This window comes from Polyodon spathula, chromosome 23, assembly GCF_017654505.1.
Source record: "Polyodon spathula isolate WHYD16114869_AA chromosome 23, ASM1765450v1, whole genome shotgun sequence".
Classification (NCBI taxonomy): domain Eukaryota; kingdom Metazoa; phylum Chordata; class Actinopteri; order Acipenseriformes; family Polyodontidae; genus Polyodon; species Polyodon spathula.
The window spans coordinates 11,518,002-11,545,184 of NC_054556.1; the positions used below are offsets into that span (position 1 = coordinate 11,518,002).

The window sequence follows — 27,183 nt, forward strand, 5'->3', positions numbered from 1 at the left end:
TCGCATTTTGTATCTAATGACTGTTGCAGTTTTCCAATATGAGTCTATCAGTGTGGTTACAGGTCTATGTTATGAAAGTTTGGCTGTAATTTCTCTTCAGTTATCTTCAGGTATTTTTATTAAGATTGCACCATGGAAAAATGGGCAAGTGGCTTCTTACAAACATTAGGAAAATATTTTTCATACGGCTTTTAGATGTTTGACCCCAGGCCAGATTTACATGTCTTGTGAGGCCAGAGTTTCACAGTTTGGTTCAGGTATGGCTCGGATGAAAGGGTCAAGGTGTACCTCAGAAGATATCTCAGAAATAGAAAGTATAGGCCAAGGCTCACAGGGAAAGAGACTACAGGCCAAGAAGGTATTCTGTGTGTCTGTTTTTTTTTCTAGCAATGCAAGTATGTTTCATAAAATAAACCCAACTTGTTCTGTGCCTTATTAGAATTGTGTTTTAAAAGGCCTTATGCCTGAAACCCCCAACTTCATGTCTTCGCTATTAACACTGACATCAGGCAGAACAGTTTGTTTAGGAAAGCCGTAGAAGTGCACCCCTAGTGGCCATGAAGGGATTAAAAACGGGAAAGATCGGTGAAAAATTCAAACAAAATGCATTACCTAGTTCAAACTGAAAGATCTGACCATCAGACTAATTTACTGAGTCTTCAAAGCATGCGTAAAATCATGTGGTACGTTTTTCCTCAAATGTGTTTACCCGCTTTTCGGAAAGTACAACATAATAATTACATTGCGTTTGTTTTTGCCAAAAAAAAAAAACACACACATTGTATACAGGCCTATATTTAGTTGACTTATATCACTCATTATCTTATTCAGAAACGGCCCTTTAATTCTTGAGCCTTCAGTGTGCCCTGTGGTTGTTCATATTGATAAAGAACACAGCTGTAAGCACTAACACTCGATTGTAGTATCTGACCTAACACTCAACTGTGGTATCTGAATATGGCAGTAAGTTATATAAATAAAACTTACTAGATGTGTTGTGTAAAAGCATCGTACAATGGTGGTAAAACCCATATAATCGTGGTCAATATGTATCTTTCTTGAGCCCTGGTGTTTAACTACCAGCAGCTATTTTTGTGGTTTCTAAGGGCAGTGGAATTTGTCTGCTTTTATCCACTCAAAACATGTTGTTTGCATCTTATTTTAATTGCTCAAACTGTGTAACTGTAATGTAATGCTACATGAGCATTGACACGACATGGTAAAGCATTTAGGAACATACATAGAAAGCAGCTCCCGCAGCTCAATTTCAAAAGTGCGGCATTACATCGTGTAATGTGTTAACAAGACCACTCGGGGGCGCTTGTGTTTCAAGAAAAAAAAAAAAAAACTGGCAGACGAAAGATTATTCTGCGCATTTCTTAATACGCAGAGGGTAGTCTTCCAAGGTGCCTGTGAATCTTTAATGTATACCATTCCTAAATTAAAACTGTATACATAACCAGTATATTAACAATGTACTCAACAATCTATTATACGTTTTATTAAAAGATGAACGAGACATTTAATAGATAATATTTTCAGGCAGTTCTCTGGTGCCCCAGGACCCGCTCTCTAGACGTTCTGCGCCGTGAGACTGTAGAGAGCATTTCGCGGGGTTGTTGCTGGCTGGTGATGAATGTGGCGCTAGTACAGATGAGTGGGGTTTGCTAAGAAAAACACCGGTCGCTCCGTTTCAGACATACCGACAGTTTTCAGTCTGTCACCTATTTGGTTTTCAACTTACTGTCGGTTCTGTGTCGCGTTTTAGTTAAAAACCGGAGTGAGAACACACCACCATGCCTCCGACGGGATGCGGTTCGGGGCGGGATGAGTTGAAAACCCAGATCCAGGCATTGATCGAGTCGAACCAGGTCGTGGTCTTCAGCAAAAGCTACTGTCCATTTTGTGTTAAGGTAAGCCTTTTTTTTTCTTACCGTGTATTACTTTCCTTGGGCGCTCTTATCTCAGTTAGATCATGCAAGTAACTGCTGTCCTGACTGAATTCCCAGCGATTAGGAGGGCTGGTCTGAAGGAAATGTCAGTACAGTTAGGCTATGTTGCTTTTTTGACTATCGGCTCAGTCTAGCTAGCCTACAGCATAATTCCAGAAATATAGGTATTGACTTAGTGTCAGTTACACTATAACCCGTCTAAATATGTAGACTGTTTACGAATTTGGTCGGACAGTGCTGTTATAGTTAATTTACAGTGTGAAATTCTAGTTGTAAAAATAAATTATATTGAGGGAAGCCGGTCTTATCGGATACTTTGCTGCCAAGCAACACAGGTAGTTAACTGTTGCAAGGATGTTATGGTAAACTAACTACCTGACTAGTCCATTGCGTATCCAACTGCTGTGGGACCAGAGTAATAAGGACTAATATTGTAAAAAGTCGGATAAATGAATCCTGTTGTAAATACCATTATACACAGCTGTAACAATTGCTATAGAAACACAGGCTCCTGCCCTGCCACAAGCGCATGTTCGAGTTTTTTGCAAATTACCACGGAAGAAAGCTCTGGGGAAGTAGCTCATTTAATTAGTACATTTATTGAATGCCTGCAGTAGGAGAATAAATGCAGTTTTGTAAAATTCTCCTACTGTCCGCATTAAACAAATTGGAGAAAAGATTGAATATATTTTACTATTTTTGTGTTTTCTTCAGTTTGGCTTGGATTTTGGTGTCCTGACCAAATTTCTCTCAGAGCTTCAGTTTCTCACATTTGTCCAGATTTCCAAAGTGGAAAACTGGGACTTTTGTTTCATTTCTCAATTAGCAACTGTTAAGTTGTTGAAATAACAGTATATAATAACACAATAATAGTTTAAAAATTAAACATCAGGTGAATTTATTGCAGATCATAACATTAATTATTTTCTTTGTTGTCATTCTAGTCGACACATGTTAAATGTACAAAAAGCCAGATAAAAATCAGATATTGCCATTTAAACATATGATATAGACATAATCAGAATGTTTAAACAAATAATCTATACGATTGTTTATTTTGTGTTTTAATGGCGCTAACGCAATCTAATCAGTTAGATACTAACTTGCAGATTCCACTGCTACAGTTTTGTACTTAAAGTAATAATAATAATAATAATACAATATCGAAACCGGGACGATTAACGCACAATTTAACTGTTTCCGATCAGGACAAATAAATGAAGGCTGAAAATGATAGCAATCCCAGTTTTTCCGGGATGTCTGGTAACACTAAAGACTTTTTTCTTTTTTTTTTCCCCCTACATGTGTTCTCAGAATATGAACTAAACTACGCGTATATATTCACTTCCTAGTCAGGTTACCTTGTATAGTTCATTTCATATGTGCAAAGGGATCGAGTTCAACAGTTGTGCACATTGACGTGTAGGAAGCGAACCAAACTCGCTGTCACCTCTAGGTGGACTCACTGCGGTTTGTTTCCAAAGTGGACTTCGTTATTCAGACTTAACACCAGACGTACCGAACCATACCAAGTGTGGACCAAACTATCTGAGCACACACTAATAACAAATATAGTTAAAAAATATCCGGAATATTTTGTTGTTGTTGCCTAAATCTAAAGTTTGTACCACACCTATAGTATTGTGTAACAATGCTGTAGTTTTGTTTTGTCGTATCACAGTGACGCAGACAATTTCTTAACTAGGGTGTAGTATCATATAAAGAGATTACGAATACGTGATTTGGTGGAGAACACCTTATCACAGACCTGTTTCACAATGTGGTTATGATTTTGATAGTTTAAACTTGATATATATTGTGACCCTGAGCAGGTCACTTAACCTGTTTGTGCTCCCTCTTTAGGATGAGACGTTGTTGTGAGTGACTGCAGCTGATGCATAGTTCACACACCCTAGTCTCCTATCTTGTAAAGCGCTTTGTGGTGGTGAGCCACTATGAAAGGCGCTATGTAAAAATAAATAAATATTATTATTATTATTATTATTATTATTATTATTATTATTATTATTATTATATCCATTTTGCATATGCACTTCCTGCTTGGTTGTTACTGACACCCTGTAGAACATCAATCTAATGGGCAGGTTAAGGTTCCAAAAATGTTGATGGAAGTGGAGAATGTAGAATCTTGATGCAGCTGAATGCAGTATAAATTTAGGTTGATGACTAGGCTAGAGTGTGATGTCACTATAATAGCACCACCAGTAAAATTGCAATGATTAAAAGTACAGTGAAGAGTAATTAACATAACCTGATGCACTTTATTGTAGCGTGCACGGGGGAAGGCAGCAGCAGGGCTGGTAGGTAACGTAATCACATACAAAGACATAAGCCCGATATATGCTCCTTGCAAAGGAGCCGGCTCTTTTGTACAGTGGTATCGGTGCTATGCTGGAGGGCGAGAGGTCCCGGGTTCACCCCGCCCTCCGCCTGTGTGTGGTTTGCCTCACCCTGTGCGATGAGCCTGCCTGCGGGAACCGAGGTTCTCTATAGTATTAGAAGGAAATATGTTGCTTGTAGAAAACAAGTCCATATTTCAGTGTGGGCGGACACAACGGTTTATGTTTCGATGTCCAGTAAATATAACTATTGCAGTGTAGGAAGGATAATTAAACTTCAAACATCAACACAATTAATTTATCTCTTCTTCAACCACTTGGGTTTACCATTAATTTCTTAAGCTTATTGTAGATTGTAATTGTGTTTCCTTTAGGGGATTATAAAGCGAACATGGGGTGGATATTGTTTAGAAAAATATTTTGTAGGATACAGTACATTTTTACTTAAGAATGAAATGCTTAAAGTGCTTTAAAGTTTTGACACTTTAGTGATACCTGGTGTCTTTGATTCTTACAGGTAAAAGACCTTTTCAAAGAGCTAAATGTTCCTGTTCATGCTGTGGAGCTTGATTTAATAGGTAAGTAGTAAAATAAGTTGCATTATTAAAATGCAGAACTACTAGCTGGGATTTAAGGTGTGTGCTGTTATAGATTTATGCTTAGTGGCTCAGGTGTGGTAAAGTGTGAAACCAGTGCACATCCATGAGGATGTCTCTCTAGTTTAATTGTTTGTAAATAAGTACTTGGTAGGATTAACAGTTGAATATAAAGATTAAAAAAAAGTCAATTGTGTATTGAATTATATATAATTCAAATTTGAAATCTCAATCGGCATCTGATAAATTTGTGTAAATTCAAGGCTACAGTGTGACAGGCACAGCAGAGAAGTTCCATGAATACTAAACCTAGTTTACTTAAAATAATTGTTGGAATAAATTTATTATTCTTTAGATATTTTTGAAAAATGTACATGAATATTCTTTAATTTTAGCCACTAATTACATTTCAAGCAGTGTTTGTTGGAATATTCTGCAAAATATTATTTGATCTACTATTTCAAGAATTTGATAAATGATTTGTTATTGCTTTGTAAAGACAATCTTACAATGGCACAAACATAATTTTTATATGTGTCTGAGTGTATTTAAGTCTGTATTATTCCTTTAGTGAAAGGTTGGTCTCTAGCATTGCAATGCAATATTAATGTGTTTCATTTGAGTACACCCAGCCTTGCCATGGGTAACAAGAAAACAGCTGAATCATTCACAGGAAACTTGGCTTCCTTCAGTCTCTCCTGTAACAGCTGTTTAGAGAGAACAGAATCAGCTACTGAAAGGAACAGCCTGTATATCAGATTAAATGGTAGTTTTGCCTAGTATGGAATATCACAGCATGGTATTATAAACTGAATGTTGTATTGTATGTTCAACACTGTTGCATAATATTGTTATATATGTATATGTATGTATGTGTCACACAATCCCTGCCTAAAAACGTGTATTTTCATTGTTTTATTGCTAATTACTTCTGCACCTAGCCATTATTGTAAATTAGAGCCAAGTGCAGGGTATTTAAAGAAAGCAGTGTCTTTGAGGCTGCTGCTGCTGTGTGTGGAGCGCCTGATTTGATGGTGTTTTCAGTCATACAAAAAAAGGTACTATGTGAAGCCTTTTTGTTTTCAACCAGTAAACAGCTTAGCTGTCCGGCTTATTTAGAGTAGGTTCCTGACGAATGTTTAGTTAGTGCTCCCAAGGAGCTAGGTATTTGTTTTGTTTAGATTTATTTTGTATCATGTCAAGTGCATGTCAAAACAAGTGAGCCTGTGTGGCGAGTTTTTAAATAAAGATTTTTATACATATTGCTTCATACCACATTTTAATTGAAACAAGCGGAACTTTAGCATATCAATTTAAATGGCATCCAGACAGCTTCCTTATACATTGGGTGCAGTCATGTATTGCCTTTTCTCTGTTTGTTATGCTGGTAAGATTTTAAAGGGAATTTATAACCTCATGAATATATACTTGTTTTGAATCATAATGGGCACTACACCTTCTTTTTTTTTTCTTCTAGTTAATGTGGTGTCCACTTGTACATAGAAATTAGTGAAGTGATGTTTTTACAATAGTAACGTAAAAGCTCTGAGCAAAAATGCACTGAAAAAATGAGTTTCCATGTGAGAAATCTATCCACAACTTTCATTTATTTCTTCATTCTAACCCTCTCTCAATGTTTTGCAATAATAGGGTTGCAAAATATTGTGTAACAGACAAAAGCCACTTAAACCTTTTGTTTCTGCTTTATCTTCAGATGAGGGATCAAACTTTCAGGATATACTGTTGGAAATAACCGGCCAAAAAACAGTCCCAAATGTGTTTGTGAATAAAACACATGTAGGGGGATGTGACAAGACCTTACAGGTAACAGCTCAATATTTCACCTTCCAATCAAGATCAAAACCTTTAAACCCAGGGCCATTATCTGTAGTTTATGCTCTCATTGACATACAGGGCAAGATTTACTAAGTTTTTCTGTATAGCAGTTCTAACCAAGGTTTTAACACTTGCTACATTTTACCTGTACGCCACACAATCTTTTGGTTCTTTGCTTGAATTTTATACTTCAATTTGAAATATTCAATGAAATGCGGCAATCAAACCACATGACCTACAGCAGCAACGGTACCAGGATGCAGCAGTTAAGATGTCTAGGTGTTGCCTGTTGATGATCCCATGCATACAGGGTTGAAGGCCCAGTGGAGGCTAGGGTACTACATGTGTTTTTCCAATGCTTTTGTTTAATGGAAATAGGAGAAAATAATAACTATGCTGGTGGATTCAGCATGTTTATCTTTTTCATTTGCTCATTGGAGATTTCTTTAAAACAAATTGTATGGAGATCTAAAATAAAACTAATGAAAAGATCCCAAATAGATTTGTGACCTTTCCACTCAATGGCATATCTTGAAATATTGCAATTATTACTCAAGACCATTGCAAGAGTATGACAAATAAATGGTTATTCCTAATGTTGAGCTATTGAGTTGTGTGCAGCAAGTGCTTTCTAAAAATAGCTGTTACATGTGTAGAACACCACAGAACAGATTTATCTGAAATATCAATCTGCAGAAACTGTTTTGTTCATCTTAGTTTTTGCATCATTTGAGTTTGAAGCTTAATTTTAAATTTGCATTTGCTATCGGTGGTTTTACAACTCTGCATTTTACACAGATGCATTTCTCCTTGCTACAAAAAGCTATGCGTTTCTTTTCTGTTCAAGAAGCATCAGATAGTAATCTGAACAAGTTCTGTTTTTCAGCTTGTTATAGATGATACACTATTTTCTAATGCATATCAAAACTAACCACATTTAAACTTTTTTTTTTTTTTTTTTTTTTTTTTTTTTAAGTACTGTGACTATGCAATTCTCTTCAAATACACACCATTTTATTCCTGTTGATTTTGTAAATGCGTTCTTTGCTTAAAAAAAGTAAAATGTTGCTCCGTTTAAGACTACTTTTAACAATTTTTTTTATTACGGACAAAATATGTAGAAAAAGTACTTTATTAGGAATATTTTCCATACTATGCAATCCCAAAAAAATAGTGTCTTTACCAGTCTTTATATCCATAGGCTCACAAGGATGGCATGTTGCAGAAACTGTTGGATGGACCCAATGAAACCTACGAGTATGACCTCATTGTCATTGGAGGAGGCTCTGGAGGTCTTGCTTGTTCTAAGGTATGGAGTGTAAGACAACATTTAAAAAAAAAAAAAAAACCTTCAGAACTACAGTTGCAGGGCTTTCATTTTATTTTGTATAAACATATCATGCTGGTTGTAAACTTGCTTGTACAACAACATTATGATCATATCATGATAGTAGCTGGCAATCACTTCATGCGCACTGATTCTATTTAATTCTATTTAGCTTTACAATGTGTACCAGAATTTTTTAGAATTAAACACGCTATCATGAACAACAACAAAAGGATAAGATTTGTGCCTTATTTTGAAATCACTGTTTGCATTGTCTTGGCCTCACCTTGGGTTTCTGTTGTTTTTATAGGCAGCAGCAACATTGGGAAAGAAAGTCTTGGTGCTTGATTATGTTGTGCCCACACCAAAAGGAACGACTTGGGGTAAGAATTATTATTTTTTCACTTAATTGAAAAGCATGCCAAAGCTACATTAACCCTATTTAAAAAATCTCTTTTCTGTGTTTAAATTAGTTCCATTGCGTGCCTGTGTTATGTTTGGTGCTTTATCCTCCAGGCCTTGTATATAGAGAATTGATATTTAAAAAAAAAAAAAAAAAAAATGAATTACTGCAACAGAAAGAAGATAATATAATTAAAGACTATATGCTTTTAGGCAATGATTCATGTCCAGTGACAAGTGCAATTTCTGTTTTGATAAATCTAAAGTCTTGAGCATTAATGCATGGGACTTCTTATCAATGTTTGTTTATTTTACAACAGGATTGGGTGGTACATGTGTGAACGTCGGCTGTATTCCTAAGAAGTTGATGCACCAGGCTGCACTTCTGGGAACAGCACTTAAAGACTCTCGTAATTTTGGCTGGGAATATGAAGAAAAAGGTGAGTGGGTTTGTAGTCAAATGGGTAAAAACACATTACAGCAAGGAAGTGTTAAATTATTGTATTGACTAGTTTTACACAGTTGGTTTATAATTCTCAGATTTTGCACTTTCTTAAAAGTAGAACCCATATGCTGATGTTTTCTTTGTTTATTTCAGTGAAGCACAATTGGCAGACGATGGTAGAATCTATCTCAAATTACATTGGCTCCTTGAACTGGGGTTACCGAGTAGATTTAAGAGACAAGAATGTAACATATATGAACTCTTATGCTGAGTTTGTGGGACCACATAAGATAAAGGTAACAATTTTATAAACGTTAAGACGAAATGTTTCTGCAGCAATTAACAGTTTACAGTAATGCAGATGTTGATCTGTCTTCATGAAAGCGGAGCAAGACTAGCAGGTAATAGGCATGAGAGTAATCTTGAGAGTTGTTCTATTTAGTTTTTGGACAGTTTGATAAGCTTCCTGTATCATCTTGCTGCGGAGTACGTTGGGTGTTAAAACCATAAAGATTAGGGTGATTGCAGTAAGAAGAAAAAAAAGTTCGAGCCTTGTGCAGTATATGTAATCAATACCGCCAATAAAGTTTGGTTATTTTGTAAGGATCTGCTTTCAAAACATAAGATAATCAATTTTCTGTGACCCCAGTTTTTTTTATTTATTTTTAACAGAACTGCTACTCCACAAGGTAGACTGACAAATAACAGGAAGACCTTTGCTAACATTACATAAGGCGTCAATGGTGCACTGAGATAAAATAACCAAACTTTCAAATTGTATCTTGCAATTGTGAACTAGAATGTTGTGAATTGTGTGTATTCTGTGTAATTTAGTATATTCAGAGTCAATAGTATCTAGTTAACTAGAGGTGTTTTTTTCAGGCAACAAACAAACGAGGCAAAGAGACTTTCCACACGGCAGCTACGTTTGTACTGGCAACAGGAGAACGACCCAGATATTTGGGCATTCCAGGAGATAAAGAGTACTGCATTACCAGGTGAAGTACATTTTTGCTTATTGCAAGTTGGTAATGATGTATTTTAGTAGCGGTTGTAAACCAAAAGTATAAGGAAGATTAAAACCTTGGGGTTAAAAAAAAAAAAAAAGGGCTATATCGTACTGTACTAGATGTACAATGAAAGCAGGTAATGGGGATTTACTACCTGTGTGGATTGTCACTGAATAATAATGAGGCAGACACAGAGCATTGGGTGTTAACACACTGCAAAGGTGCGCAGATTTAATAAACACACACTTGCTGCCACTAGGGTACCAGCAACGATAGACTTAGTGTCAGATTTAATAAAGAAAAAAAACAGTTTACCACACAAGGCGAACGATAGCCTCATTAAGAGACATCCTGCTCCAGCAACCTATTGCAATTACACAAACCCTCTGTATACTGTTTGGGATTAACATTCCTTAAATCAACCTACTGCTGTTGCTCCCGAAGTCCCGGCCTCCTAGTGACCTGGCCGAGCAGAGCCTTCACAGGCACAATCTTGCAGTTGAAGGGTTCTGTAGTAGTTCATCTTGCAGAGACATGAGTGACATTTTAATGACAAGCAGGTCTGGTTAATTAGTATGCTTGTGGTGAGATTTGGTATGAATTAAAATACTGGAGTTTTGGTATACGGAAGAGCACGTTCTTGATTTAATTTGTTTCTGGTTTCTGTTTGCAGTGATGACTTGTTCTCTCTACCCTACTGTCCTGGAAAGACGCTAGTGATTGGAGCGTCCTACGTCGCCCTAGAATGCGCAGGTTTTCTTGCTGGAATTGGTTTGGATGTCACTGTAATGGTGCGTTCCATCCTTCTCAGAGGATTTGACCAGGAGATGGCAGAAAGAGCTGGAACTTACATGGAAGATCATGGTGTTAAGTTTATCAGGAAATTTGTACCTACAAAGGTTAGGGTGCTTTTTTTAAATTCGTAATGAGGGGGTTGTAGTCTGTTTTTTTAATTTACAAATTTAGTTTTGGTTTTGTATTGAAGTACCATCGGATCACTGCAGATTGCAAAATGACACAGCATAGTCCCAATTTAAAGTGAAAAAAACGCATACAAAAAGGCATAAAGCAACTCAGTAGAAGCTGTGAATAAATCAAATGTGCCGTGGTCTAATTTTAAATATAGAATTTATTTTTTACTGGTTAGCCTGATCTCTTCGACTTCTCTCGTGGCTAGTTGGGCCATAGCCGATCCTCTAGATACAGCTAGAATCTGATTTTTTTTTTTTTTTTTTTTTAATGTAAGATTTTATATCCTTGCTGTCCATGTGGATCACAGTATAATTAAGTGCGAGTGAAATGGCTTCATTGAGAAATAGATCTCAAACAGCAGCAAAACCACACGCAACAAAACATTCAGGCTCAACCTCGGTACTACTAAAATATCGTAATGTGTCGACTTGCAAGTCGTGCAAAATAGATTTGGAGCTAACTTTGAACCTCTTATTGTTTGGAGTAGATTGAACAGTTGGAGGAAGGAATCCCTGGAAAGCTGAAAGTGACTGCAGAGTCAACAGAAAGTGGTGAAATGATTGAGGGGGAGTATAACACTGTAAGCATATGCTTTCTTCTTTCGTGTTTTAGACCAACAAGACATGGTTCTGGTAAATCATCTGTTAAAGTACATTTTTTCTGTAGAACAGTAATCTAATAATTGCTGTGGTAATTGGTTTTTATCAGCCTACTACACTGACTGTAATCTGTATATATCACTGAAGTAGTCTAGCTGGGGGTGCAGTATATTTTTTGTGTTCATCTTATTTTGCAGTGTGAGTAAATGTTCTGATACAGCTGTAGAATCAATTCAAATCTAAGCATTGACTAGCAGTAATACACACCTGGTATAAGGTACAGCTTGGTAGTTATTTGGTATTCGCTTTTTATGGAACATCTTATTTTCTTATAGGTCTTGATAGCTGTTGGTCGTGATGCGTGTACTGGAAAAATAGGTCTAGACAAAGTTGGTGTTGAAATCAATAAAAAGTAAGTTTCATTTCCATGTGTTTCTCTTAAACAGGATTTCTTTTTCTCTGTGTTCCTTTGAGGGAAATCTGCTTCTAATTGTGATTCAGCAGAATTTACTGCCTGCAGCTTGACAGAGATTGCTTGGTTAATGACTGGCTAAACATTAATGTATTCTGAAACTTGAAACTAATACAGTTCAGCTGATGTTATCTGGGCTTGAAGTACAGAGATAACCAAAGTAGTGATAATTCATACACCACAAGACCTGGGTACTAACTTTTTTTTTTTTTTTTTTTTTTACATTAACAATAAATGTATACTTGGCTGGACTTACTTGCAAGCACGCTAATACTGATTACATAAATGTTAAATACTGAATACTCTAATCTTAAACAAACCATTCTATCTGAGCGGTCTCTACTTTCTTTTCTGCCTACCAAGGTAAAATATTTTCCTTTTGCTATCAACATTTGCACTATTGTAAGGTAAACAGAACAGTGCATGACCTGTTATTTGCTCTACATACTTCTCTTTGTGCTGCATAATCAGAAAGCCAATACCTGGTCAGAATGGAAATGACTGCAGTTCCAATAACTTTTTTGTTTGGTTCAAGTATCCTTTTGTTCAAAAGTTTTTAAATATTTAAGTGTTACATTTTTAGATATGCATTTGTTTCCTTAGGAATGGTAAAGTTCCAGTAAATGATGAGGAACAGACCAATGTACCGTACATTTACGCAATTGGGGATATCCTTGAAGGAAAGTGGGAGCTTACCCCTGTTGCCATTCAGGCCGGAAAGCTTCTGGCAAGAAGGCTATTTGACGGCAGCTCTTTAAAGGTGAATGTCTTTACACAGCTTGATTGAAGACCACAATCATAGTGCTTTGTAATTGTTTTCTGTTAGTGTAGCTTTTAAATTGCCATTTGTGATGGTCGCTGTTTATTCTGTAAAGGGAGAGATTCATGTTCAGCAGTTTCTAATAAACTAAGCTTTTTGCTTGTGTAATGAAATAAAATAATTGTTAACTTCAGTCTACAGCAATGTAAAGTGTGCTATGATATTTATCAAAGATGATCTCAACTTGCCAGTGAATGACATCTTTTTAATTATAGTAACTCAAAATATAGTAACTCTCAAATTAAGAGTAACTATATTGTAACTAACTATATCATAACTAACCCCCCCCCCCCCCCGAATTACGCTTAGTGTAATTGGTGATCATTTTGGATTATCCATAAGCGGATCCTTTTTGTCAACCAAAAGTAAAATATTGTGAACTGTGACAATGACATATCTGGTGGCTTTAGTACCTTTTTGTAGGAAGAGTCAATTTCATTTTGTATGGCCCCTAAAGTAAGATCTAGATAAGTATATATGATTTGTATCTCTTTATGTGCATCTTCCTCTTGACTAGTTCCTAGGTGTGCCAAGGGGAAATGTATAATCCACAGAGCAATAAACTTGGCAAATAACAGTGGAAGAGTTTGGTATGGCTGGCCCTTTACACAGTGTAGCCATTCCATGACTGAGCTGACTAATAACGTATGACCACAATATGAGTAGTTCTACCAGATTTAGTTTATTCTGCAGCTCCCACTTGTTCATGAACTGGTTAGTGACTTTGCATATCTGTAAGTTTCATTGACACAAATTGGCCTTGCTGCCTTTAATTTGGGAATAATTTACTCTAGTTTTAGAACTATGGGACAACGGATTTTAATTACCTTGTTTCTAAATTTAGTGTGATTACATCAATGTTCCAACTACCGTCTTTACCCCTTTGGAATATGGGTGCTGTGGATTAGCAGAAGAAAAAGCCATTGAATTGTATGGAGCAGAAAATATTGAGGTAAGGACTTCCAAGGCAAAAAATAAGGCTTTTTAATTAACACGAATGGTGTGGGGATGGGGGGACTAAATGCTGCTTGCACATCCTTGCCATGCTGGATTTACCATCTTCTGTACCCTTAACCACGCAGCTGCCCCTTTATTTTGGCAATTCCCATGTTAATTGTGTGTGTTGCAGATTTTTCATTCTTCTGCCTCAAATAAGCAATTTGGACAGTTTTCAAAACAATTAGTGTGATATTTTTTAAATGCACACTTTTTTGTTATGAAATAGAAATACAGTATTTCACTAGAACTTAAATAAGAATGTTTACGATTGTAGCATTATAATAGATATAATTGATTTTATAACTTAGCTGAAACAACAAAGCCTTTATATTACTGTAAAATTACATACAATAATTGATTGTTATATGTGCCCCTGAAATCAGTTTCTTACCACCTGCTAAGTAACAACTTTTATTCTAGGAGCTGAAAATCATTTGGTTCTTGTGGTTTTTTTTTTTGTTATAAAAATACAAAATGCAGCTATCTGGGGTACATGACTAATACATGTTCACCCACAGTATTATGTGCTATTGTTTTTGTATCCTTGGTTTCAAATGCCCATTTTTGTTCATTTACGTTAAGGTGTACCACAGCTTGTTTTGGCCCCTGGAATGCACAGTCCCCAGCAGGGACAATAACAAATGTTATTCCAAGATTGTCTGCAACAAATTGGACAATGTAAGTACTTAAGTAAATACATGTTAAAGTTTTTGAATGGGATGCCTCAAGATCTGATTGCAAAGTTTAGTAACAATGCATCTTGGTGAGGGAAGCAGGAACCATCTTATTGAGGAGTTGAATGCATTAAGCTATGGCCAGCTTATTCAGCAGAAATCGCCTGCCAAAACCTGTTGGACTAACCATTTGAAACTTTTTATTTGCTTCGGTTTTGTTCAATACTTTTCTGTTTCTCTTCAGGAGCGTGTTGTAGGATTCCATTACCTTGGTCCCAATGCTGGTGAGGTCACACAAGGCTTTGGTGTAGCAATGAAATGCGGACTTACCAAAGAATTGCTTGATAACACAACTGGCATTCATCCGACCTGTGCAGAGGTAGGGCCTTGTGTCTTATCTGTGAATTAGGAAAGATAGTGGTGTATGCATGAGCGGATTGAGGGCAAAGTTGAAAACAGCCGTGTTAACATACTGGCTTAAAGTACACTTGAAGTACATATTTAGTGAAGTAATGAAACCTGTAAAATAAGTAATATTTAAATTCTGAATGTTAGTCCAGTTAATTTAACGCATCTGTAAAAAAATTTACCCTACAGTGATTTCCATGGTGATGCTAACACTGACCTTTACTGTTGCAGATATTTACCACGTTGGGTATTACCAAACGGTCAGGTGCTGACATCACTCAAAAAGGTTGCTGAGGTTAAACCCTGCTGTGTCTAACATCTGCCCACTATCTGCAAATTCTCCACTGGCATGTGGCTGACTTTAAACTGCACTTGAATTCTCAGGTAATTTCAGGAAGCAACAAATAGTACAAATTGACAACTTCAGATTGTGCAGGATCACCAAGTCAGTTAAAGAGGAGAAGTGTTTTAGCAGGGCAGGGGGTTAAACAGCAGGGTTAACTTAATAAACCTTGACCCTTGGCATGCTTAGAAGTGCACAGATTGCCTTTTTGACGTCTTGGCCTGGAATCCAAAATGTGGTGGGCTAAGACTGATGACTTCTGAGCAGCATTTGGGATTCTTCACGTCCAATCAGATCTGAACTTCCTTCTGAGGGGACCTTCAGTCGCACAAGATTTGACCTTCAATTTTTTTTTTTAAATAAAAAAATCTAGTCTTTTTGGTAGAAATGAAAGACATGTGTTTAATTTATTTTGGAGTTTAACAGTTCCAGTTCATTCTCACTACCTTATTGATTCCTACTGATTTAAAAGCAGAAAATGTTTTTTTACATGTTACTGTCAAACATCCCGCTGCAGATACAGTGCAGTTTTAATAGCACTTAAGGCTGCTACACACCTGATGCAATGTTTTTTTTTTTTTACATTGTATGAGAAGATACTTTTGCAGCGACATGACCATACACACCAGAATTGACAAACACCTGATGCGACAGGTTTGAAAACTGCCAGATCTACAGCTGTTGAATTGCTATTGACAAAACTATGATCAAGACTAGTACATATTCGTGAACATGATGTGGAAATTGAGTGTCTTCTCTGACAGTATTTTAACATATGGCAATAAATCATGCTTATAAAAATGGCTTGGATAAATTAAGTGCTGTGATTGGCTGAACAAGATCACATGACCTAGGGATTGTTGTCTTACCACATGGCTATGACATCATAGACAAACTTGTCTGATCTATTAATATTACTATGCCTTAATAGTAACAATTATCTAAACTGTTTCTTTAGGTAAAAATGTCAACATACAATTGAAACAGCATTTAAATCACTCAACAATCTTTTTTTTTTTCCCCATCTCTTACTAAGAATTACAGAAAAATTGGCAAATATACTGTGGTATTTATTTAGTCAGAGAACAGAACAAAGAATTCCGAGGCAAGCAGTAGCAGTAACACTATTCAAAAGCCATCTAAGAAATCGCCATGCAAGTCTCAGTCAGCATGCAATATACTGTGTATGCAGCGGCTGCATCTACTTATTAAACTAAATACCGCCTTATAAAACTGCTAGCAAGTATGCAATATTTAAATTCGACACAACAGATACATCTCACCACAACCCTCCAATGTCAAACATATTTAAAACAAAATTAAAATCTCTCCTGCTCTCTGCTGACACAACCATTGGGCTTTTAAACAAGGTCTGGTTCGGAATAGAATTATTTTGTGCTCGTCGCGGACAAGAAGGACTGCAGCACTGAGAACTGACAAGGAAGTCGTTTAGTGCACATATTATGTAATGCTAGTTTACAATCTAGGGAAATTACGTGAAAACTGCCTTGGAAATTATTGGTCAGCTTCTCTTGAAGACCGCAAAGCCTGACTAGGATAATTTCTTACAAAAAAACTCAGAAGCCCCTCCTTCGAGTGCCAGGGCAGTGCAGTGTTTGGTTGTTCCTTGCGTCCTCCCTCAGAAGTGGGAAATCAGTCTGCTTTCAATTCAAAAATGTAACTTCATCTTGAAAAATTTTACTAGAAATACCAATGTTCAGTGTAATGTTTATGGCAAGTAAAAGAAGTACAAACTATATTTTACAATCGCAGGGACTATTTTTTTCTCAGAGGAAGGGTACATTATATATATATATATATATATATATATATATATATATATATATATATATATATATATATATATATATATATGTATTTCTTTATTAAGCCAGTTTGTGTAATTATTTCCAATTTTTTTCCATTTTAGAAGCGAAATAACCCACTCCAGGGTGTGTGGTAAGACCGTTCTTACTGCACCTCCTGGGTGGTTGAAGGCACTCAGCCTTGTGCCTCAACGTACCCAGGGCGTGCGGCAAGAATCGTCTTGCCACATATCCTGTCGTGGGTTATTTCTTACATATCAGGCTTATCCAGTTCCTTCGAAATGGACTCCCATATATATTGTCTTTTCAAATCTTTTATCTTTTCTAATTGTGAAGGCTTTTGTCGTAAAGCTCTGGGTATTTTTTTTTTTTTTTTTCAACAGCAAGTGTTTTTTCCTCTTTCATTCTTGTTACTGCTTCACCCTGCTGGACCATGTACATTGAAGCTTTTCTCTGATTAGTTCACTGTACAACACAACAAATTTCAAAAAATAGTATTCAATCCTATTTATATCTCGTCGCCCTGGTGTTGCTCCCGCTTCACCTGGTGTCTCCTATCGTGTGAAAGATATTTCACAATATAGCTTCTATTCATTGTGTCGCATTGCATCTGGTGGGTAGCAGCCTTTATATGAACTAGAATGTAGTTTGGCATTTTTCATATAAGGATGTTCTTAAATTGTCTCCTGCAGGTGCTGTATACACTTATTTTCTCTTCATTAAGCCATTTTCTGTTGATTTACTACCTTTTACATCTATCCATACATACATAGTAATATGTTTGACTCCTGTTTTTTGTCATTATAAGGAATGGCATTTCTTCTGTTTCTACCAAATAATTTACAGTTGATTCATCAAAAGTCAGTACAACTATGGTTTAGATGCCTGTAGTTTAATATTTCTAAATGATGTGTTAATGCTAATAAATAATATAGCTGTGTGGACATGGCCTTGTATACATGTTCAAATAAACATGTTTTCATTGTGTTTCTGTTTTGTCAAGAACTTGTCTCAAGGTAAATTATGAATGTTTGAAAAAAAAAAAAAAAATCTTTTAAAATAAGTATTTGTTTGACAAGAATGCCTTGTTTTAAAAAGCTGTACTTTCTACAGTGTTTTATTGGTATCTTGAGCCCATTAAAGCTGGAAAACCTGCAATTGTGTGAATGTATTTGTTTGTTTGAATAGACCTGTAACCAAACTTGTTTAGTCTGTGGCCAAAGACAATTTAAATTCTATTCAGTTTTAACTATTTCAACACGGAAAAAAAAAAATCAGTAATTTTTACATTAGTTGAGGACATTTTGTTGGTAATATGGAAATCTACTACTATGTCAAACCACGGTGGTGCTTTGTTTTTGCAGTGGTTTGTATCACTTCAGTAGGAGGGAGGGAAGGGAGACAACTAGAAGCTTTTCCTGTGGACTCTCATTCATAAAGGTGTAACATGCCAATACAGTGAAGTGCAGAATTTCCAAATAGAAGGCTCTTTCCTCAGTTGGTAGTCTACAAAAGAACTAACTTCTGCCTGATACATCAATATTCTCCAAGAGGGACTACTTACTGTCTATTGCATCTCATCGACAATAACAATTCATATTTGTGTGTGTGTGAGTGCGAGTGTCATATATATATATATATATATATATATATATATATATATATATATATATATATATATATATATATATATATATATATATATATATATATATATAATATATATATATATATATAGACACACAACTAATTTCAACTCTGCACCATACAAGGGGTGGGGTGGGGTGAATCATGGCATCAGTAAATATGATAATTACAAGTAATAAAAACATCAGCCATTATTTAAAACAATATATTCAGTTAACAGATAGCTAATTATTATTTTATTTTTTGAAACATCAACTGCAATAATATATTCTTGTATTATACTTGAAAAAATAATCTGCTTTATTAGCACTCAGATTCAGTTATGTAAACTCAAGTCAAGTGTAAATGTACATTATACAATATGTTTCTGTTTAGACAATACTTTGATGGACATTGCTGACTTTCATCTGTCAACTTCACGTTTATTTATTTATGAATGTCTTTGTTTGCAGTTGTGCAGGGCAAACAATTTACGTTACCATTTGTTAAACGTGGATTCGAGATTTTCATTTTTTATTTTTTATAATGCTCCAGCAAACTTAATATGTGGTGACTGAACATTACAAAAGCTGCTATTATTATTATTATTATTATTATTATTATTATTATTATTATTTATTATTATTATTATGATTAGGATTTCTTAAATTAATATTCTGCTGAGTAATATATATTTAAAGCTTTGTTTATATATATATATATAAAAAATCAAAAATTCATCCCACAGTTTTGGTGCACAACATTTTTATATTTGCTTTAAAAACAGATCATATTAATTCTGAAATAGGTATACATGTTATTCATTTATTAATGGTAGTGTATCCTGTATCTTTCTCAACAGTGAAGCTTGCAGGGGCCAGCACGCTTACAGTGGGAGTACTTAGTGCAGTAAACAAGGGTTGTGTTTCTCCTCCTGAACCCTACATGCTTAAGTTTCGGTCATTTATTTTAATGATATTTTTACTGCATATAACATAACATATTATTTACCAGGATGTTTAGTTATTACTTACAGTCTGATATGCTTAAATATACCAGGTACTACAGTGTATAACAAGAAGTACAGCCGTTCATATGCTAATGACCTATAACATAAGAACATAAAAACATAAGAAAGTTTACAAACGAGAGGAGGCCATTCGGCCCATCTTGCTCGTTTGGTTGTTAGTAGCTTATTGATCTCAAAATCTCATCAAGCAGCTTCTTGAAGGATCCCAGGGTGTCAGCTTCAACAACATTACTGGGGAGTTAATTCCAGACCCTCACAATTCGCTGTGTAAAAAAGTGCCTCCTATTTTCTGTTCTGAATGTCCCTTTGTCTAAACTCCATTTGTGACCCCTGGTCCTTGTTTCTTTTCAGGCTGAAAAAGTCCCTTGGGTCGACACTGTCAATACCTTTTAGAATTTTGAATGCTTGAATTAGGTCGCCACGTAGTCTTTTTTGTTCAAGACTGAACAGATTCAATTCTTTTAGCCTGTCTGCATATGACATGCCTTTTAAGCCTGGAATAATTCTGGTTGCTCTTCTTTGCACTCTTTCTAGAGCAGCAATATCTTTTTTATAGCGAGGTGACCAGAACTGCACACAATATTCAAGATGAGGTCTTACTAGTGCATTGTACAGTTTTAACATTACTTCCCTTGATTTAAATTCAACACTTTTCACAATGTATCCGAGCATCTTGTTAGCCTTTTTTATAGCTTCCCCACATTGTCTAGATGAAGACATTTCTGAGTCAACAAAAACTCCTAGGTCTTTTTCATAGATTCCTTCTCCAATTTCAGTATCTCCCATATGATATTTATAATGTACATTTTTATTTCCTGCGTGCAGTACCTTACACTTTTCTCTATTAAATGTAATTTGCCATGTGTCTGCCCAGTTCTGAATCTTGTCTATATCATTTTGAATGACCTTTGCTGCTGCAACAGTGTTTGCCACTCCTCCTACTTTTGTGTCATCTGCAAATTTAACAAGTTTGCTTACTATACCAGAATCTAAATCATTAATGTAGATTAGGAATAGCAGAGGACCTAATACTGATCCCTGTGGCACACCGCTGGTTACCACACTCCATTCTGAGGTTTTTCCTCTAATCAGTACTTTCTGTTTTCTACATGTTAACCACTCCCTAATCCATGTACATGCATTTCCTTGAATCCCAACTGTGTTCAGTTTGAGAATTAATCTTTTGTGCATTTCCTCTTGCGTTACCTATTTAAAGTCACAGTATTTTGGTCAAGAGAGCCATATAAAAATCCAGATTCACCCAAATATTCGAAACCCCAGAAATGAATAAGACAGAGGATGAAAATCACTCTTAATTCCAGTCGTTATATTCTGGGGCTAATGGAATGGGTGATATTTAGTGGGTTTATCATACCTGCCAAGGACTGAAATGAGAGCTGTGTAAATTTTGATGCTAGCACTGTAAATGAAGGGGTGGGACAGTGCCTTTCAGAACAGAAATGAACCTATTCATCTGACATTTGTAGTCATGAGTGAAGACTGACAATAAACACATAAGCTAATAAAAAACGATCATGGATACTGCCACCAGCTGTTTAATGGAGCATCAACTTAGACAGTATCAGCAAAGAGAAAAGGTATGTGTAGCACAATTCACAATTTAGTAGCATCAATATTTTCCTTCAGTTATGGATTCTATCACTAAGCTTCAACTCATGATGAGGTATGAAAGGACTGTTTTTTAAGTCTGTTTTGATTTATTAAGCTGTTGTATCAATTACTCTTATTTAGCTATTTTACTGCCTTTACCTTTTTATGATTACTGCAATTACTTAATGTGTTTTTTCATTCAAGTGTATGATTAGTTCCTTTCGCTTGAGTTCAGGAGCTGGTATTCCATTCCAGTTGCCTGTCGTAGATATCTCTAACATGTGTCCAAAATGTGTCAAAATGCACGCTCTTGATCTGCTGCTTTGGATCACCTTGCACTTGAGGTTACCAATATAAAGAGACTGGCTGATCTAGACTACACCATTATGATAACAGGCAATTAAACCCAAAGAACAGCTTCTGAACTCCTAGTCAGAGCACCTTAACAATAACTTAAAAAAAACCCCACAATGTCTGAGTAAGTGCAACAAGAACCATCAAAAATGATTCTGAATGTCATTAAAAGATAGGGGAGTGGTAAGAAGTTATTTTACTTAGTTTGTATTTTTTAATTGACAAGACCAATGAAGCTTGGTTTGAGTGACACTGTTTTCGCCTGCTGTTGATTTTAAGCTGGTTTGATAAAATTGCCGTCGTTTGATGTATGTTCATTATTGTAATCTAGTCCAGAGAGAACAGTGGAAAATGGAGACCACAGCCTTGATTTCAATACGGCTCAGGGATCACAGGAGAACATGATTAAATCTTTTAATTCACTTGCATTTGGCCTGTGTTTAATGAAGATGTACGATCAGCCCAATCATCGCACTAATGTAATGGGAGGTAAGAAGGATGAGTCATCATCATACCTCTCTAGTGTCCTTTCATTAGCGTAACTGTGCAGCTCGTATTTCCTGGTGGTTCTGTTTCCACAAGCAAATTAGCCATTACAATACAATATATATATATATATATATATATATATATATATATATATATATAATAGATATATACTATATATATATACGTGTGTGTGTAAATGGCGAGATTCAGTGATTCAATTGGGTCATTGTGTAAAATTAATTATACACTTAAAAACACAACATATACAGTATATGGATACAAAATAAACGTTTATTTCCATGGGGAGCTGGAGGGATGTTAATGCTGACTTGAGCACTGGGAATTTGTACCCTGGGGGAAGCGACAGAGTAGTGCTGAGGGCTGTCTCTCCTCATGAACAATGCTTACTGTCTCTCCTCATGAACAATGCTTAATAAGCACCATGTTTTTTTCTTAATTTTAGTTAAGCAGATCCTCAAAAAAGTTTTTATATATATAATATATATATATATCTATATATATATATATATATATATATATCACATCTTCTCTTTCTACAACTAAAAAACAGAAGTCTGACCAACCAATAGCTCTTAAAGTTTGATACCCTTTTAAATATTTACATCAGGTACTGCATCTTCAAGGTGTGGATCAATGAACTAAAAGGATATATTTAAATACCGTGCAAATTATGTTCTCTTTTTTGTGCTTGCCAGTTACATATAACAGCAAAAATCAAAGATTGGTCATATTAGATATCCAAGGCTGTTCCAGCTGGTATCGTCTTTCTGGCAGTGACTCAAGTAAGCGTACATTAATTAATTTGTCTTTTGCTTGGCTTCACTTTTTGCCTTTATCAGATACCGTACTTCTAAAATACCAACATAACAACCCACAATGACACAGCTCTTTGCCATCTTGCAATTGAATAGTTTAAAGTGTCCTTTTCACTCTTGCACTAAAATGTATACTGCATTGCTGTATAGCTGTAGTTAACTCTTTCTTGGTAGCATTCTACGGCCAGTTTTACTGATCATTTCTAGGAGTCAATTTGATTAACCTATACTCCCTCAAAATGAATTACAGCTGCATTTAATTAGAGAATGTTATAACATCAACTACCTATTCATATTTATTTATTTATTTATTTATTATATATTTGGAAGTTGCCTTTATCCAATGCGCTTTTATTTTGTTACCATCAGTTAACAGTGCTTTTATACCTTTTCCACAGTAAAGCGAGAAATTATTTTCCCAAACTATCAGTTCAGCGTTTAAAAAAAAAAAAGATTATCTATTGCAAGAAATCTAGTGTCTACTTGACCTTGGAAAGGATTATTCAGTGAAAGTAAGAATTCCTCCTATATAATCTGGTACATCAGCCAGTGCCTTTAGACAGGATTAGTACTGTAATTCCACTTATTATATGAGGGCTGCTTCTTTCAACAAGGCACCTTGAATATTATGACTGGTGCATTTTAAATACTGTCCTTCTATTGCTATTTTATTTGCATCATACCATATTAAAAATTATACTATTTCCTTGACTTGCAGTTGCAGTTTCGCAAAATCGCCTTCCGCTCATTTAGGGCAAAGCACTTTTGCAAAAAAATTATAAAAATAGCTGTTAGTATAGAATCAGACATATGTTATAAGAAAAATCTAGATAGCTACCTGTCACCATCCCATCCTCATACTTTCCAGTTAGATCCTGCTCCCAAGCTGAATTTCTGATGCTGTTTTGCTGTAATATATGACCTAAATCTGATGGAGCCATTAAATGTTTCAGTTTTAGTATGTTTTAGTATGATAAACTAAGCTACTTACCATTTTGATGTGCATACAGACCCCCTTGCCTAAAATGATCCCAAATAAACCTGAAATATTGCATTTGTGCTTATAGATCAATCTAATTACATATTAATATCCTAATACTAACTGCAGTAATGTGTAATTCTTCCAAAAGGAACAATATGTACCAACCCTGTGGTTATCTAACAAACTGCATTCTACAAACTGCAACTGCTACACGAAATACAGAGAAGAGAAAATGTGTAATGATCAGCGTGGTACAAGCTCTGAGAAAATGCAGATTCTTTTTTTCTTCCACCAGCCCATAGCTTTGAATACACAGGAGTTATTCAATGCCTGCTGTTTGTTTATTGGCAAAAATCAAACCAATTAGACGTGTTAGATATTCGATTAGATGTAGCTATTTCAAGCTGGGAAGAAAATAATTATAAGTTTATGATTTTTTTTTTTTTTTTAATTATGACAACTATTATTGTGATTGTCTTATCATATTCCACAGTTAAAGTAATGTCAGTTGACAGGTATACATGCAAGTCTTTTTTTTCTCAGGTTTATAACATGGATTTCTGTGCTCTGCTGTAGGCTGCCTGTCTTCTCTGGTGTGCTATTTGTCTGATGAAGACATTGTGCGCCCAGACACACAGGAATTCATTCTGTGGGGAATGCAGGTAAAAAACTAAATGACAGCAATGTATTAGGTGCCTTTTAGTATTATTAGTATTATAAGAGATGTCATCTGGTGCATTTTAGGCAATTCTGTCTATGTAAACGTATCTCTGTTTTTGTAATAAGAGACACGCTACACGCGACTCATGAACTCATTATAAAACAACAAGGATTACACTATGTAACACAATTTTTGCCTGGGTAGTAAGTGTTATTTCCTATGCTTATGCCTCAAAAGTATAGAAAATGGCTATTATTCCCCACAAACTTTGCTTTTGTGACCAGGACAGGTAAATTTCAAAATATCACTATTTCCAATGAGAAAGCAATAGCTTTTGTGTCTTTTCGTTCACATAAAGTCAGAAAAAAAACAACATATGAATGTGAGTGATGATTTCGAAACAGCGGTCAGATCCCCACTGCAACAAGCCTGATCTCGTCTATTTCTACTTATCTGATCATCTTTGTTTCACATTTGGTTTAGAAAACATACAGTTCACAGATACGTTTACTTTTGTTTTAGAGTTGGCCATTAGTTGAGCACAGTTGAAAATGTCATTATCCTTCCTTATTTTAAACAGGTGGTGTCTTTAATTAACACAATCGGTTGCTAAATACATGCCAGGAATTACACAATAAGCTGGTACAAATCTGGAGTTTGCCTTTCCTGGAACTGTTGCATCAGGCCCCCCTATGCAATGATGTGACTGCCTTCACAAGGATGGTAGGTAAAGAGAAAAATAGAAAATTACACTACCCTTCCTAAGTACAGTAGTATTTACAAGACAAGTATTTCTCTCTCTGCCAATAACAGGACATTTTCACAAGTAACCACAGATTACATATGAATGATGCTTATATCAGCTTTTAAATAGTAACAAATATATTAATTATTATTATTATTATTATTATTATTATTAGTAGTAGTAGTAGTATTACAGGTTATGTAGTTGTAGATAATGAATCACGTTATCAATTAAATATAATAATTTCCCAGAAATTCCAATATAATTACATACTAGGTTTTCTCTGTTGTTGCTTAAACTTGTTCTGGATCAAAAGCAAGTCTTAAGGTCTGGCTGAGTGACATTTTCATTTGCAAAGCTTCAGAAATAAAATAAAATAAATATTGATTTGAGCAACTAGATAAAAAAAAATAGCCTTGAGAGGCCAGAGGTCAAACTAACAATACTATTTTGCATTCAAGGCCAACGATTTCACAATGAAATTGCAAATGTACCTTTAAGAATGACTTGCAGTTTGCTTTCTTAATTAGACTGCTATCCCTCGGGCATGCACACAGGAAGTTTTGTTAAATGCATTTGTCCTCAAGGAAATAGTTATGTAAACCAATAAATACTACAAGGGTTTTTTTTTTTTTTTTTTTTACTTTTACTTTATTCATCACTAGAAACCAAAAATATTCTTAGTTAATAATAAACTGAATTCCAATGAATCTAATGCAATAGAGTTACATTATCTTGCATTTTTTGTTTACACAACTCCCAGTTTGTGATTTCTAAAGAAAAGTTGTTACATGTAATATTTGATATAATTATATAGTAATACAATAGGTTTTGACACTTAGTTTGGGATAGTGGACTGCCCTTGCACACAATACAGTTTGTCATCTAATAAATTAGCATTACCTACCAGCAAAGGTAACATGGTGGGTTTGGAAAATGTCTTGGTTGCATTCGAACTGATATGGATGCTGACATTTGTGATGAATTGCGTGTATTGGTTCTGCGATGTGGGCTAATGTCCACTGCTGGCTAAGATGAGACCACTAAACTTACATCATCTGAGACTTGAGGTGGATTTCAACTTGAAACCGCTTTAAAGGCATGAAGGGCTACCCAGTTGCACCACTTTTCCCCCTAAACATTTATTTTGTTATAAATACGTACTCTTGACTCATGGTTGTGTATGATTTTCAGATGGGGTCCTTGTTACAGGGTCATAAATCTGGAGCTATTGCCATCGTAGATATCCTACTAAACAGAGGACTTCCTGAGCAAGAGAGGAGGCCTCAACCAGGGCACAGTAAGACATTCCCCAGACATGTTTCAAAACATTAATTTAGGTTCAATTATCCTAATGCTCTGGGGTTTTTACTTATTTGGTTTATGTAATTAGTTGCTGCAGTATAACCTTTAAGAACATGCCAGCAGATTATCTCTTTAATCACCATGGGAATAATTGCACTGAACAAAGGTTGGACATACAGTTATAAACACCTGCAGCATCATCACAAAATGGCCGTGTATCCTTCCTGAACAACCTGAACAGCTTGTCACGTCTAATCGGTACCATTCTGGCTGCTGTTGGTAGCCCTACAGTGTACAGGTGTATTTATTTTTGTGTCCCAATCTCAATCACAATCTCTAATGATCATTTATTTATCAGTTCTTACAAAGGTAAACTTGTGGATCTTTAGCCACCCATTAACATCCCATGTATTTAATTGTTTTTCTATTCTAAACAATGGGTTTTTAGGAAGTCTGGTGTCCATTAAAAGCTTGTCTACATGTGTAATGTAACATGATTCTTA

General features: G+C 35.5%; 1 protein-coding gene across 1 annotated transcript; it reads left to right on the forward strand.

Annotated features, from left to right (window-relative positions):
* The first annotated feature begins 1,590 nt into the window (after positions 1-1,590).
* Positions 1,591-15,782, forward strand: LOC121298133 (thioredoxin reductase 1, cytoplasmic-like). The gene is made up of 16 exons (XM_041224999.1): positions 1,591-1,913; positions 4,830-4,890; positions 6,623-6,732; positions 7,946-8,053; positions 8,382-8,454; positions 8,794-8,913; positions 9,072-9,214; positions 9,801-9,916; positions 10,602-10,827; positions 11,388-11,480; positions 11,835-11,911; positions 12,575-12,731; positions 13,636-13,743; positions 14,373-14,468; positions 14,709-14,843; positions 15,104-15,782. The coding sequence occupies exons 1-16, from the start codon at positions 1,797-1,799 to the stop codon at positions 15,164-15,166; spliced, it is 1,803 nt and encodes a 600-aa protein (XP_041080933.1). The 5' UTR covers positions 1,591-1,796; the 3' UTR covers positions 15,167-15,782.
* Positions 15,783-27,183: the final 11,401 nt, after the last annotated feature.

Bases quoted from the DNA above. Each gene is read 5' to 3' on its own strand.
- LOC121298133 (XM_041224999.1), top strand. From the start codon at position 1,797: ATGCCTCCGACGGGATGCGGTTCGGGGCGGGATGAGTTGAAAACCCAG. The intron at 4,891-6,622 runs GTAAGTAGTAAA...CTTTATCTTCAG, and splicing joins TGTGGAGCTTGATTTAATAG to ATGAGGGATCAAACTTTCAG. The intron at 8,054-8,381 runs GTATGGAGTGTA...TTGTTTTTATAG, and splicing joins GAGGTCTTGCTTGTTCTAAG to GCAGCAGCAACATTGGGAAA.